Raw genomic sequence first — 12,872 nt, forward strand, 5'->3', positions numbered from 1 at the left:
ATGCATGTTAAGACCAACATTGCTAAACAGTCTGACCTAGGAATATACTGCTTGCCATTCTAAAAAAATTGGAAGCTTATAGAAATCTACTGCACTGGATAGGATCAGAGAATAAAAGGTGAAACATCCAGATCTTGAAAAGGTAATCTCAGAATGGCTAATGATGATGTGCATAAAATGCATTCCTGCAGATGGAAATCTTTTAAAAACTGAATTATTTACACTTCAGATGAATACCAATGATTTTAGGTATTTTAATGGATGGTTCCAGAAATTTAAGATTCGATGATAAACCTATAAAGGAATGGAAGAATTGTTTAAGAAATATTTTAGTGATATACAACCAGAACAAAATTTTATAGATTACCATTCTTCTAGAGGCAAACAAGTATAGCACAGAGAAGTTTCCTCTCTTAATCATCCAGAAAGCTCAGAGGCCTCAATTCTTTAAATTTTTGGAAACAATGCCAACTACATATCAAGAAAATTAACAAGCTTGGCTGTCATCAAAAAACTATGAAGAATAGATCAGAGACTTAGATCACAAGATGAGTGGGACAACCAAAATTTCACTCTCTGTAGATAATTGCACCCCTCATTGCCAAGTACCAAGTGAATGACCTACATGCAATCACTTGAGTATGTGCAACCTAATATGACATTAATTCTTCAGCCATTTGATCAAGGTGTAATCCAATATTGTATGTGCAATCCAATATTATACAGAATGCTATTAAACAAAGAGTGCTATGTTTTGAAAGCAAAACACAATGCACTTAGGTGTTTCAGAATGGGATAAAGTTGATGAAAAAGTGATTGCCAACTGCTTCAAATATGCTGGATTTGTCCCTTGAATGATGCAACAAAGGAAGCCTTACATCTTCTTCCTCTATTGATCATGAAAAATATCTGATCATACTGAAGAAATTTAAGGACGTGCATCATTTCCTAAACTTAGAGGGAGATGTGTATTGAAGACTATACTGAAGTGAAAGCAGACATCCTTGTTCTCAGGATACCCATAATTGAACAGGAACTCACTGCACACGTAATGGAAATTTAAATTTTTAGTGATGAAGTAGAGGTACCTATTGTAGTTGAACAAGAAGTTTTGATGAAGGACACTCATCAAGGATTAGATCTTCTATAACATTCTTTTCAGGCAAAACCTAACTGTGAAAGTGAGTTAACTGCTATAGATACCATCATAATTCTTTTATGAAACATACTCTGCCACTGAAACAATGCATTTTGACAGATTATTTTGAGGTCTGAAACCAGTTTCCCTGTTAATGGTTAGGCTAGATATATATGTATTTCTACACATATGCATAAATACCGTACATTTGTATTAATAATATCAAATTTTGAAATTAATGTAACTAAGCTTATTGTGGCTTGTTATTTGTTATTTGGTTTTTAGGAGCATTAGCAACTAAGGCCATATTGCTCCAGGATATGCGGTAGTCATTCCCTGATCTTTCCGCATCCTCCGTATTTGGTGGTGACGGGCTCGAACCCCAGTCTAATCAAGAAGCGTGTGCTACGCACTGCTGCTCCTTCCCACCTGGCTAGTGAGGCACCATTATTGTGGCTAATTGATGCAAAATGTACAATCTGCATCTTCTTGTTTAACACTGGCATATATATTAAGAACTAGATTATACTATAGTGTATTAATAGGATTACACTTAAAGGTCAAACTTTTGTTCTTTTGCCGATTTCATGAACTATCAATACAACATCCTTTCAACATAACAATCATTTTTCTCATTCCCTTAATGGGGGGGTTTGCTATAAAGAGCTTCAACTGTGTGTGTGCGCACGCAGCATGTGCATGCACACACGCACACAGTTGAACTATATGCACACAGATATATGGAAAAAAGTGACAAAGACTTACTCTTTCACCAGCAGGACCTACTCCACCTGGTGGACCAGAAGATCCCATTTTCCCCTGAAATAAAGAAAAAATGTAGAGATGTTTATGTGTGATGTATATACAAGGATAAAATAACAAACTGTAATATAACAGTATTTAATTAACAAAATAAAACAGCAGATTTCTGTAAATTAAAAATTTCAAGCAATTTCTATAAATTTAAAACTTAAAGCAATATCTGTAAATTTATAAAAAATTATTTTGTAAAGTCCTCTGTAAATTCATTACAAATAAATTACAAAAAATAAAAAAAATCTTTACAACAAAATCTTTATAAATAGATTACAATAAATTACAAAAATCTTTTGTAATTTATAGAAAACCAATAAACTAAATACTTTCTCTAAAACATGGTGTCTAGTGTTTTAATGTAATTAATTAAATACTGTTAGCTACTACAAATGTTATGTACTTCACTCAACATAAAAAAAAAAACAAAAACTGTAATATGCTATATAAAACGTGTTATTTTAACTTTATAACAATAATGGTCTTTATGAAATATCAAAGCACACGAACATAAAAAGTATTGAATATATAAATTTATTTTCTAAAATTATTACAAGCAATTATTATTTATTACTAGTAGTAGTGGCAACTGATGCAAGAAAAAGCAAACTTATCAGCCAAAAAAAAAAAAAAAAAAAAAAAAAACTAACACTTCCAGTTTCATCTATTTATCCCCTCTAACAGTTTATCTAGTTCTTCTTGATTCAAACTATCCACCTCTAAAACGCCAGATGGAAGTTTGTTCCAACAATCAACCATTCTATGGCTTAAAGCAAATATGGCACATCTGAATTACACACATCCTTCCCCAATTTAAATTTATGTTCCTATTGTGTGCAGTCTGAGCAAGAGGAAGAATTCCATCAGCATTAACATACTCAATCCATTCAAAGTTTTAAACGACTCAATCAGACCTTCTTGCAGGCCCCACAGTCTAGATACTGCAATTTGCAAAACAGAAACTTTTCTTGGTAAGAGCACCCTTTTACTTCCCCCCCCCATCACCAAGCTCTTCTTTGCACACATTCCAACAAATCCACATCTTTCCTAAAATGAGGCTTCCAGACCTGCATAGAATACACAAGATACAGCCTAACCATTGCTTCATACGATAGGATAATCACCTCTTTATCCCTAATAGAAAAATTTCTGTGTATCACTGACAAAGCCCCATGACCTGTCCAGGCAGCCTGTCTGTACTGCTCAGAGAACTTCATATCTGATTGCACAATTATTCCCAGGTCAGCTTCCTTTTCATTTTCCACTGCTTGAGTGTGGTACCACACAGCTGGTACATTATCTGGGATTATTGTGCCCCGTACGAAGTACCTTGCATTTGTCAATACTGAACATAAAGTGCCACTTCTCAAGCCATCTGCCTAATTTAATTCTTAGGATAGCTAAGAATAGGAACAGGTGCATGTATACTTGCGTATACACCAATGCTAGAAGTTTGGTAAATAAATTTGATGAATTTGAGGTGTTGCTCAAAACATCAAAGGCAGATATTGTTAGGATATCAGAGATGTGGTGTCACACAGATATAAGGAATGCAAAACATGTATAGACAGGATAGGAAGGGAGGACAGGTTATGCTATTATTTAAGAAACACATAAAATCCAAGGAAGTTAGTGATGTCGACTGCAACCAGTCGACATCGCTGGACAGTGCAGTGTCAACTCAGTTTGTTGTGACATAAGCATTGGGAGATCAAAATTGAGAGTAGGACTGTGTTATAGGCCTAACAACACTGATGAGTATAATAAGAAACTGTACAGGGAAATAGAGTGGGCCAGTAAATCAGAGAGTCTTATAATGGGGGATTTTAATTTTCTGGATATTGGCTTGAATTTGTGGATTGGTCACTTACACACTAGCAAGGCTTTTGTGGATTTATTATTTTCTGCATCAGAATGTTAGGGAGGCAACTAGAGGGAGTAATATTCTTGATCTGATTATCAGCAGCGATTCTTCATGCATTAAGAATCTGCAGATAAAGGAACTGATAGGTGGCAGTGATCACAGTGTGCTGAAGTGGGATTTACTCAAAGAGGTAACTACCACTGGGGGTAAAGGGAAGGGTTTTTGTTTTTGTAAAGGCAACTACAGTGGCCTGAGACAGTATTTAAATTCTATATGGTGGGACCAACTGATGATGTTACCAACAGCAAATTCTAAATGGGAGACATTCAAAGAATTTATCTTGGAAGCTACTAGGCTTTACATACTAACTAAGAAATATTGTTCAAGGTTTAGGCCTAAATGGATGTCAGATGAACTAATGAGACACATGGCAGAGAAAAAAAATGCATGGGATACATATAAATTAATGGGTGACATGGAAGCCTATGATAAATATAAGCTGGTCTGCAACCAAGTCACAAAGGAGATTAAACAGGCAAAGGCAGATTATGAGAAATCTTTGGCAAAGGATGCAAAGAAAAACAGCAAAGAGTTCTTTACCTATATAAACTCTACAAGGAAAGGAATAAATCAGATTGGTCCACTGGATATTGGTGATTCAACTGTTGATGATTACTGACTCAGGTGGGTAACAAAGGAAATGAGTATTTTGCATCTACATTCACACATGAAGAGTTATTCAGGGAGGGGGAATGCCAGAGGTGAATTAAACTCTGGCAGAGAGCTAGATGATTTTGTAATAACTGAGAGGAAAGCGGAGGAGAAATTGTTGAAGATAAACATAAAAAAGGCACCTGGGGTGGATGGGATCTATCCAGTTATTATGAGAGCTTCCTTGGACTCAGGAGAGGTACCCATGGACTGGAGATGTGCAAATGTGACTCCAATTCACAAAGGGGGATCAAAGGGTGACACAAGTTATAGACCTGTTAGTTTAACTTCTGTTCCAGGAAAATTAATGGAGGCACTGGTTAAAGAAGCACTACAGGATCATCTAGACAAGACTTCAATTATAGCTTGGACACAGCATGGTTCTGTTAAGGGAATGTCTTGCCTGACCAATTTGATTGGATACTATGATGTGGTCACAAAGGAACTGGATGCAGGGAATAACTTTGATATCATATATTTGGATCTTAGAAAAGCCTTTGATACTGTTGCACATGGAAGACTGCTGCACAAATTGGAGCAGTGTGGCATTGGAGGCAAATTGCTGCTATGGAAAAAGGGATGGTTGAGTGGGGAGCAGAGAGTGGTAATCAATGGACACTGCTCATCGCGGTCTAATGTTATTAGTGCAGTCCTTCAGGGTTCGGTGTTGGGTCCATTGTTGTTTTCTGTATTTATAAATGATATTGATGATGGTATATCAAGCTTAATGTCCAAGTTTGCAGATGATACGAAGGTTGGCAGGATTTTTAAGGACACTAATGACAGTATGCTGCTGCAACAGGATCTAGAAAAGTTAAGTAGATGGGTTGAGAGGTGGCAAATGAAGTTTAACGTTGACAAATGTAAAGTACTACATATGGGAAGCAGTAACCCCAGAATAACGTATCAACTCTGTGGTACTACACTGACAGTGGTAGAGAATGAAAAGGACCTGGGGGTAATTGTGCAGGCAGCTATGAAGTTTTCTGACCAGTGCAGACGGTCTGCAAGAGTAGCTCATGGTGACTTGTCAATGATATACAGGAATTTTTCTAGCAGGGACAAGGAGGTGATTATCCCCTTGAATATGGCAATGGTCAGGCCCCCACCTTGAGTACTGTATACAGGTCTGGAGGCTTCATTTTAAGAAGGATGTAGAGCTGTTGGATCGAGTACCTAAAACGGCAACAAGGTTAGTGAATGGAATGAAGGGTTGCTCTTACGAAGAAAGGCTTCAGTTTTGCAGACTACAGTGCCTGGAGACTAGGCACCTGCAAGGTGATCTGATTGAAGTGTATAAAGGTTTGAATGGTTTGAGCATGCTCAATGCTGATGGGATTCTTTCTCTTACTCAGAATAATCACCTGAGAGGGCATAAATTCAAATTGAGGAAAGACAGTTGTAGGATAGATGTGTGGACGTTTGCCTTTAGTCAGTGGGTAGTTGGTTGGTGGAACAGACTTCCATCTTTTGTTTTGGAAGTTAGCCTAAATAAATTTAAGGCTGAGCTGGACATGTATTTTGAAAGAATGGAGGGGTCAAAAGTGAGCGGGGTTTTTTTTTTTTTTTTTGGCTGATGCTGCATAAATTTGCTTTCTTGCATCATATGCCTCTACTAATGCCTAATTTGTAGACATTGTGTTGCAGTAGCATATCCTGATTACTGTGATTAACTACCATTTCAGCCTTTGTATCATCCACAGACTTAGACATTAAGAATGATATGCCTTCATAAACATCACTAATAAATATAGAAAACAACAATAGGCCTAACACTGAACCACGGGGACTCTACTAATAATATTAGTCCAAGAAGAGCAGTGCCAATTGATAATCACTTTGAATTTTTTACTTCACTTCCCTTTATTCGTAGCAGCAATTTGACTTTAATGCCACTGTGCTCCAATCTGTATAACAGTGTTTTCTGTGCAACAATATTAAAAGCTTTTCTGAAATGACAGTATATAAAGACAAAATTATTTTTTGAATCCAATTTTTTTGTTACTATGTCATAATGTTTTGTTACTATGTCAAAAAGCAAAGTGGAGGAGAAATTGTTGAAGATAAACACAAGAAAGGCACCTGGGGTGGATGGGATCTATCCAGTTATATTAAAGGAGGCAGCAAAGGAGGTAAGCAAACCCTTAGCCATAATTATGAGAGCTTCCTTGGACTCAGGGGAGGTACCCATTGACTGGAGATGTGCAAATGTGACCCCAATTCACAAAGGGGGATCAAAGGCTGACACAAGTAATTATAGACCTGTGAGTTTAACTTCTGTTCCCGGAAAATTAATGGAGGCACTGGTGAAAGAAGCACTGCAGGATCATCTAGACAAGACTTCAGTTATAGCTAGGACACAGCATGGTTTTGTTAAGGGGAAGTCTTGCCTGACCAATTTGATTGGATACTATGATGCAGTCACAAAAGAACTGGATGCAGGGAATAACTTTGATATTATATACTTGGATCTTAGAAAGGCTTTTGATACTGTTGCACATGGAAGACTGCTGCACAAATTGGAGCAGTGTGGCATTGGAGGCAAGTTGCTGCTATGGATAAAGGGGTGGTTGAGGGGGAGAAGACAGAGAGTGGTAATCAATGGACACTGCTCATCGTGGACTAATGTTATTAGTGGAGTCCCTCAGGGTTCAGTATTGGGGCCTTTATTGTTTTCTGTATTTATAAATGATATTGATGATGGTATATCAGGCTTAATGTCCAAGTTTGCAGACGATACGAAGGTTGGCAGGGTTGTCAAGGACACTACTGACACTATGCTGCTGCAACAGGATTTGGAAAGGTTGAGCAGATGGGCTTCGAGGTGGCAAATGAAGTTTAACATTGACAAATGTAAAGTACTACATATGGGAAACAGCAACCCCAGAGCAACGTATCAACTCTGTGGTACTACACTGACAGTGGTAGAGAATGAAAGGGACCTGAGGGTGGTGGTGCAGGCAGATATGAAGTTCTCTGAGCAGTACAGACGAGCTGCAAGAGTAGCTCATGGTGTATTGTCAATGATATATAGGAATTTTTCTAGCAGGGATAAGGAGGTGATTATTCCCTTGTATAAGGCAATGGTCAGGCCACACCTAGAGTACTGTATACAGGCCTGGAGGCCTCATTTCAGGAAGGATGTAGAGCTGCTGGAACGAGTACAGAGAAGGGCAACTAGATTGGTGAATGGGACAAAGGGGTTCTCTTACGAAGAAAGGCTTAAGTTTTGCAAATTACAGTGTCTGGAAACTAGGCACCAGCGGGGTGATCTGATAGAGGTGTACAAAGCCTTGAATGGTTTGAGCATGCTCAATGCTGATGGGATTCTTCCTCTAGCTCAGAAAAATCACCTGAGAGGGCATAAATTCAAATTGAGGAAAGACAGATGTAGGATAGATGTGCGGAAATTTGCCTTTAGCCAGCGGGTGGTTGGTGGGTGGAACAGACTTCCATCCCTTGTCGTGGAAGTTGATAGCCTAAATAAGTTTAAGGCTCAGCTGGACAGGTATTTCGAACGAACAGAGGGGTGAAGTGGAAGTGGTTATTTTTATTTATTTATGTTACTTTTTTTTTTTTTTTTTTTTGGCTGATGCTGCATAAGCTTGCTTTCTTGCATCAAATGCCTCTACTAATGCTAATGCTAATGCTAATAATATCCAATCAAGTTGATCAGAAAAGAGCAGCCCTTAAATCTATGATGTGACTGCAGTATAACGGCACTCCTGTCAAGATGGTCCTACATTACTTCTTTTCCATCATTTTCCCTGGAATACAAGTCATGCTAACAGTTCAGTAATTACTCATATCTCTCCCTCTCTTCCCCATTTTAAGAATTGGTGATACATTTGCACATCAATAATTCATATAGAACTATTCTGAATCCATAGATGCTCTCATAATGATGCTAAAGTTTTGTTAAACAAAACTAATTATTTTGATGCCTACTTTAACTAGATAGATCCCATCAGCACACATCTTTTTTACATTTAGCTTCAAAAATTTCCCTTACACTTTTCTCTCAGTTATCACAAAATCATTTAGCTCCCTGTCAGCATTTGATATACTTCTGGCATCTGCATACCTAAAAAATTCCTCATGTGTGAATGTAGATGCAAATTATCTATTCAGTTTTTCAGCAACCTGATCATCAAGAATTAATGCATTCATATGTATTGGACCAATATGATTCAATCCCTTCCTTCTATTGTTCACATGAATAAAGAAATCTTTGCTGCTCTTCTTTATATTCTTTTTCAGAGACTTCTCATAATCTGCTTAAGCTTGCCTATCCTTTCTGACTTGATTGCAGACTAGTTTTATATCTACTATAGTCATCTGTATCACTTGATAATTTATATGCATTCCATGTATTTTTCTTTGCTGTCACGAGTCACATCAGTTCATCTGACAACCATTTAGGTTTATGGCTTGAACTGTATCTTTTATATGGTATAAACAGCCTAGTAGCTCCTGTGATAGCATTAGTAGAGGCATATGATGCAAGAAAGCAAGCTTATACAGCATCAGACAAAAAAAAAAAAAAAAACACTTCCCATTTCACCCATCCATTTGCCCCAAATGTTTGTCTAGTTTTGTCTTGAATTCATTTCAGCTGTCAACTTCTACAATGAAAGATGGAAGTTTGTTCCAGCAATCAACCACCTGTTGGCCAAAGGTAAATTTCTGCACATCTATTCTACAACTGTCTTTCCTCAATCTGAATTTATGTCCCCTCAGGCGATTAATCTGGGCAAGAGGAAGAATCTCATCAGCAATGAGCTTGCTCAACTGAAACCATTCATGGCCTTACATCACTGAATGTTTCCCATTTATAGTTTTCTGTTGGTACTTCATCAGTAGGTTCCCCTGCATAGAATTTAAAAACTTTATATTTACTACTGTATACAGTGTATTTACTACTGTTTTTTCACCTTTATGAAAGCAAAAGCCCTTTTCCTTGCCTTTAACAGTAGTTACATCTTTAAGTCCCACAACAATACGGTCCTACAAAAAAACACCTAGTGGGTATTTTATCTGCAGATTCTTAATGCATGAAAGAGTCAACTCTAATAATCAGATTAAGAGTATTACTATTCCTTGCTGCCTCTCTAACATGCTAATGTAGGAAACAATCCTCCAATAAATCCAAAACAAGTCTTGTTACTGTGGGAATGATCAACCCAAAAGGTCCAGTCAATATGTGGAAAGTTAAATAAATTAAAGTTAAATGATATCCAGCAAGGACAAGGAGAAGTTATTCTGTTATGTAAGGTCCTGGTTAGGCCACACCTTGGTATAGCGCATACAGGTATGGAAGCTTCATTTTAGGAAGGATGTGGATCTGTTGAAATAGCTGCAGGGAAGAACAAATCGGGAACACAAAAGGATACACTTACCAAGAAAAACTTCAATTCTGCAATTGCAGTGTCTGGTAACCTGCAATGAAACCTAATTGAAGTGTTTAAGGTTTTAAATGGAGTGAATAAACTAATTGCTGATGGCACCCTTACTCTTTCTCAGATGACTACATAAGGGGATATAAATTTAATTGAAAATGGATAGTTACAGATTACATGTATGAAAATTTGCTTTTGGCCAGAGAGTAGACTGTTGTTGACAAACTTCTATCTGGTATTGTGGAAGTTGGTAGTATGAATAAATTTGAGAAGGGATTCAACAAATGGCTAGAGGGATTGTACAGATGAAGTTTTTTATTATTTTTTTATTTTTATTACATTATTTTCTTTATTTTTTTTTATATATTTTGTTTTAGCTTATGCTATATAAGCTATCTTCCTTACATCCTTTGAAACTACCAATACTAATATATTTGCAACTACCAATACTAATATATTTGCAACTACCAATACTAACATATTTTGTGTACAGAAGCCACAGGCTGGTGGAGCAAAAGCCTGTGGCTTCTGTACACTACATGCCTAATACTAACCAATCATGTCAATAACTTTTACTTTTGCATAACTGAAATTGAAGAACAGAAAGGAAAAGACAGACAAAAAATTGTGTATCCAAATATCTCATCAGCCATTAGACTAGTTAGTCACAGTGGCAAACTTTGTGTTCCTAGAAACCTGGTCATTAAAACAGAAAAGCACAGATGACTCGATGGAAACTGTCACTACAAACTCTAAATCAGAATATGAATGCCTAGACCTGAAAAGCCTCTTCTTGTAACTTAAAGTGAATTGTGTGATCTTGTACAGGATTTCAATCTAAACCACAGGCAGAGCTTTTGGAATCTAGGTTGAAGAAATGGAAAAAAATTACAAATATATCTGTATTTCATAAAAGACAAAAAGAGCTTTCTTCTTATTCTGCTATGGAAGATTCACTTTGCTTAAGTAATGATGTTGAGGGGCTGTTTCATGCTCTTAGTACATTGTGTTTTACAGAGATATTAAATAGGTTTAATAGTATTCGTTAGTTTCTTATTTTGAATTTAGCCAGCAATTTTTGGAAGTTACGACTCCCAGTGTAGGCACTAATATTGTTGAACTAGCCGCCATATTGTAGTCGATAAGAAATAGCTTAATGTATATATATCTTGTACTGATAGCGTAAGTTGTAAAACAAAACTAGATAGCGTAATTCGAAGCACTGTATTAGGAATCTGTTAGCTTATTATAGTATTATCAATTAATCTAAAATAATATTATTCTTATTAAAATTTATTGTTAATTAAATTGTATTTAAATGGAAATCATGACCCAGACTAGATCTACGAAGCAAAGAACAGACTAGTGAGAGTACTGTAACTCAGGGGAGAAATGAAGGGGGCGATTCTCCAACGCATCACAGTCTCAAAAAATGTGCGAAATGTGAAATGTTTGCTGACCTTTCTAAAACAGGACATGATCTAGCCAAGGAGGATGCCTTGGTGCATGCTAGGTGCCTAGAGTGTCAAAAAATTAGGCACTAACTCAGCGTTCTAATGGGAGTCTATGTGAGCTTGAGGTGTAGGGTAAATGCCCTCGAAGAAATTAATATGAGGGACCCATCAAGCTCTCAGCTGCCCAGCTCAACGACAGAGCTCACTCCTGTGGATCAGGCAAAACAGGGGCAATCTCCAAGGCAGAATGCACTGGTCCAAAAGGAACTAGTTATTGTTGGTGACTCTGTCAGGGAGATGGGGAATATACTATGCACGAAGGATAGGTGGAACAGGACCAGGGTATGTCTGCCAGGTGCAAAAGTTGATGACATTGTAGAGCAGATATCATCTTTTAAAGGCACAAAAGGTGATGTTGTTGTACAGGTTGGAACTAATGACATTAAGAGTAAGAGATCTGCAGATTTACTCAACAAGTACAGGTCAATGTTGAAAAAAAGTTGTGGGTTAGGGTTGAAAGTGAAAGTGTCTGCAATTCTGCCCAGACATGATAGGAGGGATTATATGATAAGAGCCTTGTCGATCAATTCAGCCCTGGAGAGATTGCACAGGGCTCAAGGGGTTGAATTTTTTTCAGCTTAGTCTGTGCTTGTTGGCAGGAGAGACTGCTTCTACAGGGATGGGATACACTTAAATAGAAAGGATGCAAAAATATTTGCTGACGCTACTGAGCCAGTGTTAGATGGGTCAGAAAACTGCTAGCTCGGGGGGATACACAAACTAAAAAATTAACAGTGGCTACAGGCAGAGGAAAAAGTGATTCTTGCACTGCTTCTATTAGAATGAGCAGCAGCCTGGAAAGCAAGGTAATGAAGATTTCCACGACTGTTGCGAGTCATAGTGGAACAAGTAAAGCATGGGCTGTGTTACGTAACCAAGAATAGGAATAAGTGCATGTATACTTGCATGTACACCAATGCTAGGAGTATAGTTAATAAATTTGATGAGCCTGAAGTGCTAGTCAAGACATCAAAGGCAGATATTGTTGGGATATCAGAGATGCGGTGTCACACAGATATAAGGAGTGCAGAATTGGAATTTGGGGAGTACAATGTGTACAGGAATGATAGATAAGAAAGGAAGGGAGGAAGGGTTATGCTGTTAGTTAAGAAACACATAAAATATAAGGAAGTGCATCCAATTAATGTTGGTGGAGAATGCAGTATTGACTCTGTTTGGTGTGAAATAGGCATTGGGAAAATAAAAATGAGTAGGCATATGTCATAGGCCTAATGAAACTGATGAGTATAATGAGCAATTGTGCAGAGAAATAGAGGGGGCCAGTAAGTCAGAATGTCTTATAATGGGGGATTTTAACTTTCCAGATATTGACTGGAACTTGTGGATTGGTCACTCGCACACTAGCAAGACTTTTGTGGATTTATTGGATGACTGTTTTTTATAGCAACATGTCCGAGAGGCAACCAGAATGA

At 37.4% G+C, this 12,872-nt stretch overlaps 1 protein-coding gene across 1 annotated transcript in view; it reads right to left on the minus strand.

The window, feature by feature from the left end:
- LOC150090808 (uncharacterized) overlaps positions 1 to 12,872 on the minus strand; it is a 791,939-nt gene that overhangs the window by 384,996 nt on the left and 394,071 nt on the right. Inside the window, exon 22 of the mRNA XM_090372970.1 lies at positions 1,904 to 1,957. Within this exon, the coding sequence (XP_090229096.1) occupies positions 1,904 to 1,957 (54 nt within the window). The remainder of the gene's footprint in view (positions 1 to 1,903; positions 1,958 to 12,872) is intronic.

This window comes from Mastigoproctus giganteus, chromosome 1, assembly GCF_048544385.1.
Source record: "Mastigoproctus giganteus isolate SK-2022 chromosome 1, ASM4854438v1, whole genome shotgun sequence".
In the NCBI taxonomy this organism is placed as follows: domain Eukaryota; kingdom Metazoa; phylum Arthropoda; class Arachnida; order Uropygi; family Thelyphonidae; genus Mastigoproctus; species Mastigoproctus giganteus.